This window comes from Apus apus, chromosome Z (assembly GCF_020740795.1).
Source record: "Apus apus isolate bApuApu2 chromosome Z, bApuApu2.pri.cur, whole genome shotgun sequence".
Taxonomy (NCBI): domain Eukaryota; kingdom Metazoa; phylum Chordata; class Aves; order Apodiformes; family Apodidae; genus Apus; species Apus apus.
Genome location: NC_067312.1, coordinates 15,321,248 through 15,337,070, shown reverse-complemented (window position 1 = coordinate 15,337,070; position 15,823 = coordinate 15,321,248). Strand labels below are relative to the sequence as shown.

The following is a 15,823-nucleotide window of genomic DNA, read 5'->3' as shown; positions in this document are numbered from 1 at the left end:
TCTAATGGGAGATGTACCTGCCCATAGCAGGGGGTTTGGAACTAGATGATCTTTTAAGGTCCCTTCCAACCCAAACTATTCTGTGATTTCCAACACTGGCTGCTGAATGAAGGACATGCCTGCTGAATTCAGGAGGCAGCACTGCTGTCAGGCCCCTCAACAGACCTGTTGAATTGTGTGGTGGGAAATTAAATGTGTAGCAGCTTGGAGTAACAGGGAGTCCTCCTGCATGTGTGCCTAGATTGCTAGAGCAAGGGCTGTGATACTAGGATGCTTCCTAAGATATGCATCTCCAGTAGAGGCTTCTTTGATTAGAGCTCCACAGGGAGGGACAACTTTTGATTATGATGTTTCTTTTTTGGAGAGAATGGAGACAACCCAAAGACACAAGGGAAAAACATGGTGTGACCTTGCCAGGTGGGAGTGTCATGACAGTGCTGGAAAGGAGAAGGATGATAATGGTTTGGGCTTTTGCTCTCTGCAGTGGAGGAGTACATAAACATCTATAACAGCCCCAATGTCTCTAAGCTGTGGTCTGTTCTCTTGCCATTGTTATTCTCTGCTTTGAAACCTACTGAATACTTGTCCCAGGTGAAGTGGTTTGAGATCTCAGCCACTGCCATGATGTAAGTGTTTGGTAGTGGTAATAGTCAATATGTTTGGAAATATTTATTGACTTGCTGTTTTGAGTATCAGTTTGAACAATTTTCTTGTGCATATCATAGAGGATGGCTAAATATATCTCCCTGTGTAAACAGCATTTCCACCTCTAATAATATCAGGGGAGGAAAAAGCGTATTTTATCATAAAAATGCATTAAATAAAAATCATTAAACCCTAAATTTTATCTCTGGTTGCCTAGTAACAACACAGCCACGTCAGTGGGCGCCATTATCTCAGGTACAATGAACCTGAGTGTGCTGCACTAGGGGACAGAACCAGACTGAAATAAGCTATTTGTATCTTGTTATCTGTGCTAAATCATGACATTGTGTTTTACACAGGAAACTGGAAAATTTATCTTTTTTTTTTTAATGTCTATTTCTCCAAGTGCTTCAACGATGACAAAACTTGCCTCGGATACATAGCTCTTTCTGAGGAATTCTTCAGGGGTTTTGCACAGTTACAATTTACTATTAAAAGCAGTTAGTGCTATTTTAAATTGGAAAAATAATCTAAAATAATCTTTTTCCTTACCTGGACGGCCCAGCTGTGGAACTTGAAAACAAACCCTGGTATAGGAAGCAGTTCTGGATTTGGCATGGGCACTTGCATTAGGATGTTTCTGAGAAACAACAGGTCAGGATTTGATGCGAAGAAGGATACAGAATGGAAGTCCTTCTGTGCAAATGCTGTAACCACTCAGCTATTGTTTTGCTGTAGCCTTTTTTCAATATTGTTTAATTGCCCAGTGATGGTTCCATATGCACTCAGGGGGTGGCTACTGCGGGGGTTTTCCAGGGATCTGCTGTGTCTGCAGATCTGCAGTTCTGAAATATTTTGTGATATTCTGAATATGAAATATTTGAATATTTTGGGAATCCTATTTGGCACAGGATGGACACTGAGCTGCTTAGTCCTACCTACCACTTTACCAGGAGCTTTTGACATGGCAGACATTTGCCATAATATATTAGTGTAATATATGCAAAATATATGTTATATATGTAAATATAAATTACTAGTTTAAGTACAGAAGTCTTTGCAACTTACTAGGTGGTTAGTCGGGGCTTTTGACTGTGTGATTGGATTTACATGCCTACGTTTTGGCTAAATCCTTAATCAGAGATGCTTGTGGACCTGTATTTAGATAACCCAATTATTGAGTATACGCATTACAATATCCTCTCCCAAAATACCCTTAGATGAAAGATTTGAGTGAATATATGTGGGACAGTAACAATGAAATGCAAGTTCATGACCCTTGGAAATCAAGGAATGTAAAATGGTGAAATACCAGGAATGCCTCTTTGGAAGATTTGATTTTATGAGATCGAAGAGTTGGCAGATGAAACAAACATAGGAAAGGAAATGACAGAAAGTGAGACAAACTTAAGATGTTTGAAGCTAACCATTACAAAACCCAAACAAATAAAAAAGCTTAAGCATCTAATAGCAAGATATATTTCTAAGAATACATACATAGTGGGCTGGGAGACCAAGGATTTTCATACTTCACTGCTCAATGAAGAGACTAAAATTATCAGTGCAGAGTATAAAGAAGGCTGAATCCAGTGTTTATTGCATTTTCTGCTTCAGTATGCAGTAATGTTATAAAGCAGTTTGGTGGCTATTATGGTGCCAGTCATAGAAGGATAAAAGGCAAATCAGAGAAAGGTTTGAATTGAAATCAAGTGACTACTAGAACCAATTTTAAAAAGCAGCTCCTAGATACATTTGCATATCATCACAACAGTAATTTTAGTTCCCAAAAAGAAGCCTACCCCCAGACTTGAATGCCCCTTTGTTGTTTTTCTTTCTCTTCATTGTATTTGATTTCTTGCTTTTGTGTGTGCATATGTTTATTTAAAGACAAAATGGAAAACGAAAACATTTTTACAGCTGTTGTGTGGACTGTGAGTTGAGAAGCACTTGAAAAGACTGGGCTAGAAGGGAGTTGTACAGTAGTTCATTTCACATTTAGTAAACACGCTTCTGATTTTCAGGGAAATAAACTTCTTTAATAGGTAATTCAGCTGTGTGTTGGGTTTTTGTGTGTTTGTTTTGTTTGTTGTTGTTGTTTTTTTTCCTATGATTGCATTTCTTTTATATATAACCTCTAATTATGTGGGTTCAAATTTGGTACTTCATTGCTGGAGCAGTGAATGTTAAGTGGTTAAAATTCATAGCAGATTAAATTGTTGCTGGCTGCTGTTCAGATGGTTTTACCTACAAACAACATGATGCTGGAAGTGTTGAATTTGTTTTTCTTTTCTCTGTCTCACAATTTATTTCTTTCTAAATGGATAATTTTTTGAATTAGTATCATGAGCCTTTTCAACATCCAGCTTCAGAAATTTATTGCAGACATGAACAAAATCTTAAATGAAAAAAAAATCCTTTTATTCTTGCCACATATGTGAAGAACAAATATGATATTCAAAAAGAACAAGCTAAAGCAAGTCCATGTTTGATCAGTAGATACTGCAGATTGCCAGGAAGTCTATGTGCTGGAGAAACTAATAGAAAGCCTCTGTTTGCTTCTATAGCTAAATTTAGGGATTTTTTTACAACAATTTGTAAAAAGACTGATATACTGTGCCTTTGAATTATATTTAATTAATGGTACTTTTATACTGTATCATGAGAATTTGAAAACAGGATTTAAAAAACTCTAGATATAACTTTCAACTGTATGTACGAATATGTACAATAAATTTATACTGCTTATGCCATGCTTTGTGTGCAAGATGCGCTGATCAATCAATCAACGATTTATCAGTCTTTGCAATTTAAACTACTTGTGATTGTATCACTGAAAAGATGATGCAGAGAAAATTTTAGGCATTATTCAAAGAATTTATATGCATATATACTTTAATTACGTGTCTTAAAGCAATAATGTTTCCAATGCTGCTAATGTCACTGGATGGAGATTTCTAGTACAAAAAGAGAATTACTTGAAATAGAAACTGAAGATCTTACAAAAAGTACACAACATGAGAACTTGCCTACTGATATGAAACAAATGCATTTATACAGGTGGTCAGAATATTGAGATTTGAAAAGCTGCAGCTTTGTAACGATTGCTGCAGTAGAATTTTAGAGTAAACATTCAAGTTCCATCTCAACATAAGGATGAGCTTCTTTACTGTAAGGGTTCCAGAGCACTGGAACAAAATGCCCAGAGACATTGTGGAGTCTTCTTTTTCTCTGGAAACTTTCAAGACCCCTCTGGATGCATTTCTGAGTGACCTGCCCTAGATTCTGTGGTGGTCCTGCTCTGGCAGGGGGGTTGCACTTGATGATCTCCAGAGGTCCCTTCCAACCCTTAACATCCTGTGATTCTGTGTAATTTAGCCATCATACAAGTAGATTAATTGCTGCTCGTAATGGAATTCATCAGAACCATATGCATCCAGCTTAGACATCTGGCAGGAGTCTTATGGGAAACATAAGAATTAGGCGAGTTATATGAAGTTAGCCACCTGACCACCCACCTCAAGATATCATCTAGACTTTCTGACTAACGAAGAACGAAAATTGTTAAATGAATATGAAGATTTCTGAGAGCAGTGTATTTTTCTTTCAGCAATTCAGAGTAATCAGAGACAGCAGACACCTATCATGAATGTATTTCTATTTTGCAGGGACTGGGGAGGGAAGACTTAAAAAACAAACAGTTTATATAAAAAACAGTTTAAATAAGTTGCATGAAATGTGTATTTGGAATTATAAGCCAGTTATACTGGCTTGATGTGCCTCAGTGATTATTCTGCATTAATAATAAAAACAGACAGAATAAAATACTTGGTATGATCTGGAGATTAGAACTCATACTTGTTATGCCTTTGAATGTCAGATGTGCTAAAGACAATTTTTCACTGTTGCTAGAGGGAAAGAAATCAGAATTTTCTCATTAGGCTGTGATAAACAAAACCTTTTTATTTTTATGGTGTGAATGACTGCTTTAACATGTTTCTGTTAGCTTCAGTGTTTGTTTCTGTAAAGCTCTTTGTTATTGTTCTCTGTGTGACGGTCGGAGGCCATTTTGGGCAAAGCAATCACAAATTGATAGAGTTCTCCATTCTTGGAGACCAAAGGAGGGTGGTCAGTGGAAATAACACCTTGGACTTCTAGAGGGCAGGTGGTGGTCTGTTTTAGAGACTGATTGACAGAATCCCTTGGGAGGCAGTCCTGAAGGGCAAAAGAGTCCAGGAAAACTGGACAGAAAGATGTCTTAAAGGTGCAGGACAGGCCATTGCTGTGTGCTGAAGGATGTGCCAGCAGGGAAGACCAACCCTGCTGAATAGAGAGTTCTGCTTGCAACTCAGAGAAAAAAAAGAGTTAGTAGCCTTTGGAAGAAAGGGGAGGTCATACGGGAGGATTGCAGGGATGTCATGAGGCTGTGCTGGGAGAAAACCAGAAGAGCCAAAGCCCAACTAGAAAATATTCTGGCTTCTGTTGTTAAAGACATCAAAAAATGCTTCTAAAAATATGTTAGCAACAAAAGAAGGAATAAGGAGATACTCTAGTCTTTATTGGATGGAGGGAGAAACATAGTAATCAAGGATGAGGAAAAACCTGAGATTTTTAATACCTGCTTTGACTCAGTCTTTAGTAGTAAGACCAGTTTTTCGCTAGGTACTCACACCCCTGAGCTTGAAGACAGGGACAGGGAGCAGATCAAAGCCCCCATAATGCAAGGGACAATGGTTAGTGACCTGCCACACCACCTAGAAACAAAAAAGTCTGTGGAGCTGGATGGGATACACCCAAAGGTACTGAGGGAGCTGGCAGGAAGTGCTCAGCAGGCCACTTTCCATCATCTATCAGGTGATCAAGTCTAGTCAGCATGGGTTTATGAAAGGCAGGTCCTACTTAACTAAGCTGATCTCATTCTATGATAAGTGGACCTGCTTAGTGGATGAGGGAAAGGCTGTGGATGTCTACCTCAATGTAAGTAAAACCTTTGACATCGTTTCCCATAGCATTCTGGAGAAACTGGCTGCTCGTGGCATGGATGGGTTTGTGTTTTGCTGGGTAAAACTCTTGCTGGCCAGGCCCAAAGAGTTGTGGTGAATGGAGTTAAATCCAGTTGGGGGCCAGTCACAAGTGGTGTTCTTCAAGGCTTAGAACTGGGGTCGGTTCTCTTAAATATCCTTATCAATGGTGTGGATGACGGGAATCGAGTGCACCCTCAGTCAGTTTTCAGATGGCACCAAGCTGGGGGAGGTGCTGGTCTGCCTTGGGGTTAGGAACGCTCTACAGAGGGACCTGGACAGGCTGAATGAACTGGACAAGGCCAGTTGTATGAAGTTCAGCAAGGCCACGTGTCAAGTCTGGCACTTGGATCATGACAACTCCTTGCAGTGCTTACAGGCTCAGGGAAGAGTGGCTGGAGAGCTGCTCAGCAGAAGCGGACCTGGGTGTGTTGGTTAACAGCAGGTGAATGTGAGCCAGCCTTGTGCCCAGGTGGCCAAGAAGATCAACAGCATCCTGGCTTGTATCAGAAATGGTGTGACCAGCAGGACTTGGAACTGGTGAGGCCACACATGGACTATTTGGTTCTGTTTTGGGCCTCTCGCTACAAGGACATTGAGGTGCTGCAGTATCCAAAGATGGGCAACAAAGCTGGTGAAGGCTCTGGAGCACAAGTCTTATGGGGAGCATGTGAGGGAGCTGGGGCTGTTTAGCCTGGAGAAAGGGAGGCTGAGGTGAGACCTTATCTCTCTCTACAACTGCCTGGTAAGAGGTTGTAGCGAGGTGGGGGTTGATGCCTTCTCGCTAGTAACGAGTCACAGGAAGAGAGGAAATGGCCTCAAATTGTGCTGGGAAAGGTTGGGATTGGGTATTAAAAAAGTCTTCTTCACTGAGAGGGTTATTAAACACTGAAGAGGCTGCACAGGGAGGTGGTTGAGTCACCATTCCTGGAGGTAATTAAAAGCCATGAAGGTTTGGTGTTTGACTTGGCAAATGTTAACAGTTGGACTTGATAATCTTAAGATCAGTGTCTATTCCCATCCAAATTATTCTATGATTCTATGTTGTTCTGTTTTAAATTTTAAAGGTGAACCCCCAGAAAAACACAGGACATAATTGCTCTGTATTAGCCCCTGCCTCCCCTTCCCAAAGGAAGATAGAAGGGGAATAAGGAAGAGAGACTTAAAACTTTGGAAATTGAAACTAGAAACAAATTTTCTATAACCCAAGGAAAATAAAGGGTAAAACGTGGGGGAAGAACAGTTCAGCATTTATACACAAATACACAAAACCAATCTTGATGACCGCAGGGATATGGGAGATGCAGGGCTGCTGCAGGGGAGAGGCCCACAGCTCCTTCCAGCACCCGTTGCAGTTGGATTCTGGAGCAGGCACATGGGAAGCTGAAGGAAGCAGCAGCAGCCACAGCACCGAGAAAGGAGCAGGAAGGGAGAGGGGCCCGGATTCTGGCTCTCCTTGGCTTTTATAGATTGTGACAGGAAGTGGGCGGGAATACTGACCCTTCCAGTCATTCAGGGTCCTGAGGACCCTCTCTCTTTACAGGTGTCCAACAGGAAGGCTAGTGATGAAGTGTAAGAAAAATTCTATTTTTCCTTAAAATTTACTTACAGTCTCTTGATACTCACATTCCTGTCTTTCCTGATTAATCTGCTGAAAGTGTCTAAGCCACATTACATGCTACCAGCAGTTGTTGTTTTTTTTTTCCAGTCCTTTCCTTGAAAAAGACTGACTGATTCTTCCTTAACACTGTGGAAAAGTTTTATTGATCTTGAGTGTTTTGGGATTTTGTGATATCTGCTATGATTTTGAAGGTGAAATGGGCCACACTGGTTCCTCACTGAGCATGAAAGTGGTAGCATGTAAAGTAGATTTCAGAAATCTTGTCAAACTACTGCTATCTATAACAAGCATATGAAATAAGGGAAATAACTAACACATGTGTGCACAGGAGGTGTATTTTCATCACCTGTCTTTAAATATCTTTAAAATGAGGTTTACTTTTTCTTAGCAGGGAGAACTAGCAACATAATTTGTTACAAGATAGCTGCTAATATAATGGTTTACTGTGATTGTCTTCCTATATGTCTCCTCCTTATCATGCTCTACTGTGATCCTTAGCTAGAGGTACTCCTTTGATGAGGGTGGTTTAGTTCTATGTATATAGCCTGGAAAATATAAATAATTCCTTCTTGAATGGTGCAGTTAAATCTCTGGATTTATTTTGGTTTTTTGTTTTACTTTTCTACCTCTCCATTCCGTACTTCATTCCTCTTAGTTCATTTTTGAAAGTAATGCTTAAATTTATCTCCTGACCTTTTAGTTACATTTCTCTGAATGCATAGGAGGTGAGATCTCTTTCAGTCTATTTTCATTTGTCATTTATCTGCTATAAGTAAGAAAATAAAACTTTTGGTTAAGATTAAACTTTTTTTATTATTATTTTTAGGTTTCTATACTTCTTGACAGTTTGTGAATAATTTTAATAAAAAATAGCAGTTCTTTATTTTTGCTGTCTTATCAGTTGAAAGGCTTTCAGTCTAATATATTTTGAAACTATGCAGTGAAGTACTGGAATAATGTATTTAAAGCAACATACATTTTGTTTGCAAAAATGTTAAATCAATCCAGTACAGTTATTATTGTTAGCAGTCACTCTGTTCTGGAGTGGAAGGATTTGGGATGAGGTCAGTTATCTTATTAGCTAGCTCTTAACAAATGAAAACTGTGTTCACTGATATTACAGGATTTTTTTTTGTTTTCTTCTGGCTTTTCTTCCATTATTTTTATTATTTGATCGGAAAAAAAATATGAGTGTAATCCAAAAAAAAATTTTCTAAAATTGCCTTTTCCTGATCCACAAAGGCAATTTTATCTGTATTTCAAGTGGATGGTTATGTTTAATTTTGTGTTAAGAACTTAGATACTAAACACTTCATAATTACAAGGTACGAACATTTATATGTTTCTGTTTTTGTTGTCACTATCATCAGTATAGAAGAAATCATCACTGGGCACTATAAAATCATCTCATTTCATCAAGAAAGCACAGGGTACAAATTGTGTTGACAACCAGCAGGAATTCTTTGGTGTCTTATATCAAAACAACCAGATTTTAAGGGTTTAGGAAGGAATAATTCCTTCAGTGTGCCTGCTGCAAGCGGGTGGGTTGGCTGGCAGTACTGGGGCTGGTAGATTACTGGTTCTTAAATAATCTCTCATACTTACAATGCAGTTAATTTTACAGTAGAAAAATAGCATAAAATCCAAATGAATTAATTTGAGGAAGCAAGAAAACAGCTGTCATTTATCCCTTTTGCTTTTTGATGCATACAAAATTCTATAACTTGTGTAAATTGTCAAACAAGTATTTCCATCATTGTAATGGAGTAACTTCAGTAACCAGAAAGTTAGCAGATCGTGCTTTTGTGTTCATTATTTACTTGGTGAACGTCTTGAGGAAGAAAACCTGCAAATTTCAGTATATACTTACACAATACATTTTTACAGTTCATATTTATAGGCATAGTTGATAGCAGGCATTTATTGTTGAAGTAGCTACTCCTTCATAAAGTAACTTCTATTGTGATTTAAGTCAATCTTCCTATGTGACTTTTTGTTTTGGGTAAAACTGCCTAGTCTTAAGAAAAAAGAAAAAGTTGAAAATACACTGAGAGGTGAAAAAACTTTTGAGAATGGTATTTTCTTAGGACTTTTCCTCTGAGGAATTAACAGTATCTTCTGACTGTGAACATATGTTCTTGAAACTTAAGAATATTGTGCATCCTGGCTGTGCTAAATGTGTCTAACTTAAAAATTTCTGAAGTAGCATATTTCTGTGTATATGGTAGAACATTTCCAGAGGCTAGTAAATTTTTCATATTCTTTCCTTATGATTTTATAAAAGTTACAGTGAATTTAGCAGTGACATCCTGACTATTTCCAAAGTGCTCTAATGAGTTTGTCTTGAGCATTTAAGAGGCTAAATTTGGTGTAATTCTTCTGTTGTTTTGGACATTTGACCACATTTGACATTTGTAATCTTTTATTCTACTTATGTTCTGCTGGGTATTTTTATTATTTCAGTTTGAAGAACTGAAGTGTACTAGGGTAATTAAGACAGTGACAGAGAGTTTTAATAAAGCTAGTGTAAAAATAAGGTACCTAAAAATGCATAGGTTCTGTTAAGTTATCTGTTTCCACTGCTTTCTTGCTCTCTCACTCACCCATACACATGCATTTTTGATTTTTTCACATAATAAGGAATTATATGGTCATTTCTGGTTATAGTTTAGTTTTATGAAAACTGAGATTTAAAGCTAAAACAGCTGAAAGCATTTCATGTGTGATAAAGGACCTAATTAGGCTGCAGATACAGGTTTAAAAGTACCTACTAAAAAAAAAAAAAAAAAAAAAAGTGGTTTTATTTTCAAGTGTTTTGGCATGAACAGTTGTGTCATTGTAATTTCCTAGCCAGTTTCTGGTCAAGAACCAGGGTTCTTCGTCTTTCTTAATAAGCAAGTCCATGGCCTTCAAAGTTCCCTTTTGCCCTCTGGAAGCCTTCAGATATTCTGAGATAAAACTGCAGAAGAGTATCTGAGTTTCCACAAGCAAAAATAAATCAAGATACTCCAAAAAAGGAAAAGTAAATGTAAATTATAGAACTGATATTGTGAAAAAAATGACCATGGATTCTATGAGTGCTGATACCAAAAGGAATAGCAGAAGGCTTCTGTGAATCATAGCAGAGAACAGCTTTTATTTTCTAGGGGTACTTGCAGATAAACCAGCATTTAGAAATGATTGCTTTTATTCATTCTGCCTTCATTGTCAGTAATCAAACAAGATGCAAGAATAAAAGGAATAAAACTAATACAGTGAAAGTCTAGAAACAATTAAAGAATTTTTGAATCAGAGCCTTCCCAGAAGAGGGAACTGAGCCCATATGGTCTGTTGAAGTTATTATTTGCCTTTACCTGTGTAGCAAAGCTATACACTTTTTTGTAAATATTTTTGCGTGTTGATGAAGTTAAGATATAAAATGAACAGATGATAAAGGCAATCTATATGATATCAGAATATTTTAGTTTACTCATTTTAAAAAGTGCAGGAGGTGGACTACCCTGATAAGTCCCATTTTTATGTTTTGCCAGGCTTTGTGTCTCTTGGGTGGGATGCCATGTCATGATTTTAAATGTTTACAGAGATTCTTCTACACCTAACATAATAAAGCCTGAGGCAAAGTAAGTAGAGAGAAGAAGGAACAGAAGGGTAGATAAGATGGAGAACTGAACAGGAGGAAAAGTCATACACATCCATTTAATTATTAATATGAATGCTCTCCTGCATGTCTCACTGAGACCTAGGCAGTGGGAGGTGTTACAGAAGAGATTCATAAAGGAATATGAAACCTGAAAGTGAAATGAGTATACCTTGCTAGGGAACTATTTATTTTTGCATTATCATTTTTACCTAGAAAGATACTTGGTTTATATATTATAGAGATCACAGAAAGTTAAGTTGCTGATTTCCATGGCCATCAGATATCCTGGTTTCACTTTTGTTGGGCATAGCTTTATTTGTGGTAGCAGTGCTGGCAATACTGCTCCTGGCATCTACAGTGTCCATCCCAGCGAGTATCATCCAAGTCCCTGTGAGCAGAGTTGGGAGAGAGGATTGGAGCTATCAGATGACATATACTTCCTCTCCGTGAATTCTCTTTTTCATATAAGCATGCTGATTAATTTCACTTCCAGAACTGGGTGATAAATATTCTTGCAGACATTACATGGAAATTAAACAGTTTCCTTTTCAAAATTCCATTTTATCGCTGTATGGATATTTAACAAACTTAATTATATTTGGTGCTCATTTCACATAATGATAGAACACAGAAATTGTGAAACACAAGTCAGCAGGGACCCTTAGGGTTGTTTGAGATCTCCTGGACAAAATACAGTTTGTGTTGCGTTCATTTAGAATAATATGCAGAATAATAAATAATTACGTTGATGGTTCCTGTGAGGAAAAACTGTTGTGCTGACTGCTGTTTCCAAAGAGACAAAATACTAACCAATGGAGTGACTAAAATCCAGCAATTCTCATTGGAAAAATTATTTATTCTGTGTATTCTATTGAGGGATAAATACAGTGTGACAAGTTTTCTGACAGCATAATTTTGTTGAAGTTGGTTGAATTGTGCAAGCAAAAATTTTGATTTTAAAATTTCAGCTACTACAGCAAATAAATGTAGTTCTTTTATGAGAAAGTTCAAATTAGTAGCAACTAATATTCCTTAGGCCTAACTTTCTGCCTGATAAGTAAAGACAAATTTAATTAGAAAAGGTGTATTTGGGAATTATGCTGGAAACAGATTATTTGCTTGCATGTGGCTTCATTGAAAAAGGTTGTCTCCTGCTTCTCATCCTTTTTGAGCATGTTGTGATAGTAGTCACGCCACCAAGAGTGTGATGTGGTTCAGCTGTGTGCTTCAGGATTTTTTCATTTTACCCTTTTGTTTGACTTGATCTCCATATCAATTTTGAAATTTGTGTATAAAATAATAAACTTGAAGTGAGACATGGCATGGATGCAGTTGCACTCTTTTTTTGTGAATACAATAGCCTTAGTTTTTAAAATACTGATTTGATTGTCTCTTCTTATGCAGTGGATAGAGACTTTTTGGATGTGTGTTCCTTCTCTCCATGTGCACTGAGGCTGGTGTATCTGTGGGTGTTACTGCCTCTTCTTCACAGATTCCACAGTTTGTCTCTTCCTGTCTGTTCACCCTCAGGCTTTTTTAGGGATCATCTGAAACTCATCCTGTGGTCTTCAGTTTGTTTGTTTGTACTCTCCCTTGGCTGCTTTTAGGTTGGATTTGTTTGCGTGTTTATTGTCACACTGCAAGACACAGTAGAAAGGTCTGTAAGATGTACTACAGATTTTATTACTGATCACATTGTGTAGTAACAGTAAGATGTCATACTGAATGTCAGGCTTTTTAGTGTTGCTTCACTAGTGATAGCTGCTAAGTGATGTACCCCTACTGATCTGTACCTCTGCTGGGTCTTGTTTTGAGGGTTCTTAGACTTTGATCATCCCTTAGAGTTTACTTTCTGGTGATCAAGCAGTTTAGAAACTTACTTATTTTTGAGGAGATTCTTTCAAATGTTATCTTGGACCTGTTGTAACATGATAAATTTTTTCTGTGTTTGGATTCGGGTGCAGCCCTAACAGTAGTGTCTGTTTTGTGGTAGAGTGAGATGTGCTCTCTGCACCTGAGACTTGTCAGGGAAACCACTAGACGTGGCTGAGGGGCTGTTCTGCAGACATCTGGCCATATCAAGGTCTCCATCTAGACCATCCTGAAATCAGATGTAGAAGGAAGGAAACACTGTTGTCTGTGGTGCTCCCAATAGGTGACATTTCATGTGTACTATGCATACATTAGTGCCATTTTGTGCTTAATGTCTGTTTCACTACCTATAGAGACTTCTAGATCTTCACATCTTTCTTGCAATCAACTATTAAAGTTCAAATGTTTTCGATTTTATTTTTGAGTACACTATAGAGAAACTTCCAATCCACCTTATGTGTTTGAATCCTTAAAATCCATACTTCTGCTTTGTACTCTGACATTTTTTTTTGCCAGCAAAGTCTTTCCTTCTGTTAGGATGGAAATTATTTGTAGGTACAAACAACTTTGATGTAACTGCAGATGGTATGTTTCTGCAAGATGGTCCTAAAAAATTGGACTGTCAAAACATTAACTATTTTCAACTGGTATGCAGAAACATAATTTGAAAAAAAGAAGAGCATCTAAAATAGCCTATATTAAAGGGTATATCTATTTTGTCCTATTCCTTAGTATTCTGTATTTGATCTACTCTATATTTAATATTTGAAACTCATTAATAATAAAATCTCTCGTTTATTATTTTTAAAAAATGTTTTCACTTTCCCTTTTCTCTCTGTAGGTGGAAGAAATTGTTGATATAGGAGCATTTGCCCCAGAAGATATTCATGTTCCTAAAATCTATGTTGATCGTCTGATAAAAGGAGAGAAGTTTGAAAAGAGAATCGAAGTGAGTAGTTGAGCTTCTTGGTCACAACTTTAAGCTTGGCATATATTTCAGAATCTACAGGATTTTTACTCCAGCCAGCATGTCTTAGCACTGAAAAAATAGTGCGAGAAAGACCTGGTGAGTTTTGCTAAATACTGGAACTTAGGTAGCTAGTAGGTAGATGAGGGTCAGAGAATTGGGCCTTGTTTTTTGTACCTCAGCTTCTCTGATCCAGTCCCTGAATGATTTAGAGCCTGTAGCTCTGAATGTCTTTCATGCAGTTGAAAATTTGATGGAAAATGCAACTTCATTCTCATTTCTCTCAGTTCACCTCCTGCTGACACAAGGGGGAACCCCTAGCTGGACTTGACAGTTAGATACTTTATTTTCCTTTGGGGAGACATGATCACAAAGGATCATTCTCAGCCCCTTTTGTACTATGTATTGAATTGCATTACATTGCAAAGGTCATGGAACATTTCTGTCCTTTTCCTTAATGAGGAACTTCTTTTAGCCGGTCGCATTTCTGGTATGAATAAAAGGTATCAATAGCTATTAAAATTTGGAGCAAATAATATTCTGTCACTGAAAACATCCAAGAAAACGAGGATTATGTAATTGTTCTTTTATGTTCTGTGATGCTGCCTCACTGAAGCTGTGTCCCTGTATTCGTTTTGTTGATGTGACAATGCTCGTAAAGTGCAATTGAAAATTCTGTTTTTCTCCCATGTCATCATACTCTGGAAGTGGGAATTATTCAAAATGTCATTAAAGGAGCTGGTGAAGGGGGAGATACATGACACAAGGGGAAAAATAAATAAATAAATAAATATATATATGCAAAAGAAAAGTGCAGAAAGGAATTCTAATAATTAAAATTTTATTATTAAAATTGAGTCACAAAGTTCAAGAAGTCATGCAAGACCTTTTCTCTGAGTAAACTCTTTTAAGAGTGTTAGGGTTAAAAAGCTATTTTCTTCCATCCGTCTGTTCATTCTGCATGTAGTTGAGTATTAGGCTAGAAACAGATGTGTGGGGGTTTTTTTCTTTCTCTGGGTATGTTGTGTTAAGCTGCAGTTAACGCCCTGTTGCCTTCTGAATGCATGTGATAGCTCACAGAAAAGCTTTTACTTTTCATGAAATAAGTGCTTTTTGCATTTATTAAACTGTTTTTATTGTGGTTTGGCAGTGGATGGAGAGGTGACTGTCCAATGTAGGACTTTATACAATACAAACACCTTATTTTATTTGGTGGGTCTCAGTAAGTGAATACACCTAACACAGTCAACTGCCCTCTTTCCTGTGTGCCTAAGAAAAAGAGGATGGGGGTTGAAGCTACTCTAAACTACACAACAAAGTTGGGTTTTTTTGGTGTTATTTTGTAATTCTGGCAGTGTTGCCCATTGTTAATAGTAGTACAGGGAGGAAATGGCAGATTTATTTCCTCTTCCATAAAAGATTACACATTAAGGAGGTGGCTGAACATATGAAAGCATTGAGTATGGTAAGTCATAGGAGAAGAGATGAGGAATAAAGAGAATCACAGAATCATATAATAGCTTGAGTTGGAAGGGACCTTAAAGATCATCCAGATCCAGCACCCCTGCATGGACAGGGACACCTCCTACTGGACCAGGTTGCTCCAAGCCCCATCCAGCCTGGCCTTGAACACTTCCAGGGATGGGGCTTCCACAGCTTCCCTGGGCAACCTGTTCCAGTGTCTCACCACCCTCACATTAAGTAAGTTCTTCCTACTGTCTAACCTGAATATCCCCTCCTGCAGTTTTAAGTCATTACCCCTTGTCTTCTCACTACAAGCCCTTGTAAAAAGTCCCTCCCCAGCTTTCCTGTAGCCCCTTCAGGTACTTGAAGGCCACCATAAGGTCTCCCTGAAGCCTTCTCTTCTCCAGACTTAACAACCCCAACGCTCTCAGCCTGTCCTTGTAGAAGAGGTGCTCCAGCCCTCTGATCGTCTTCATGGCCCTCTGGACTCTCTTCTGGAGCTCCCCCCATGCCCTTCTTATGCTGAGGGCTCCAGAACTGGACACAGTTCTCCAGGTGGGTTCTCATGAGAGCCGAGTAAATGGTGAGCATCTCCT

The 15,823-nt window shown here is 38.1% G+C and overlaps 1 protein-coding gene across 1 annotated transcript in view; it reads left to right on the top strand.

Moving 5' to 3' along the window:
- The window catches only part of OXCT1 (3-oxoacid CoA-transferase 1), a 78,126-nt gene that overhangs the window by 24,441 nt on the left and 37,862 nt on the right, over positions 1-15,823 (top strand). The window contains exon 8 of the mRNA XM_051643604.1: positions 13,638-13,745. Coding sequence (XP_051499564.1) covers positions 13,638-13,745 — 108 coding nt within the window. The remainder of the gene's footprint in view (positions 1-13,637; positions 13,746-15,823) is intronic.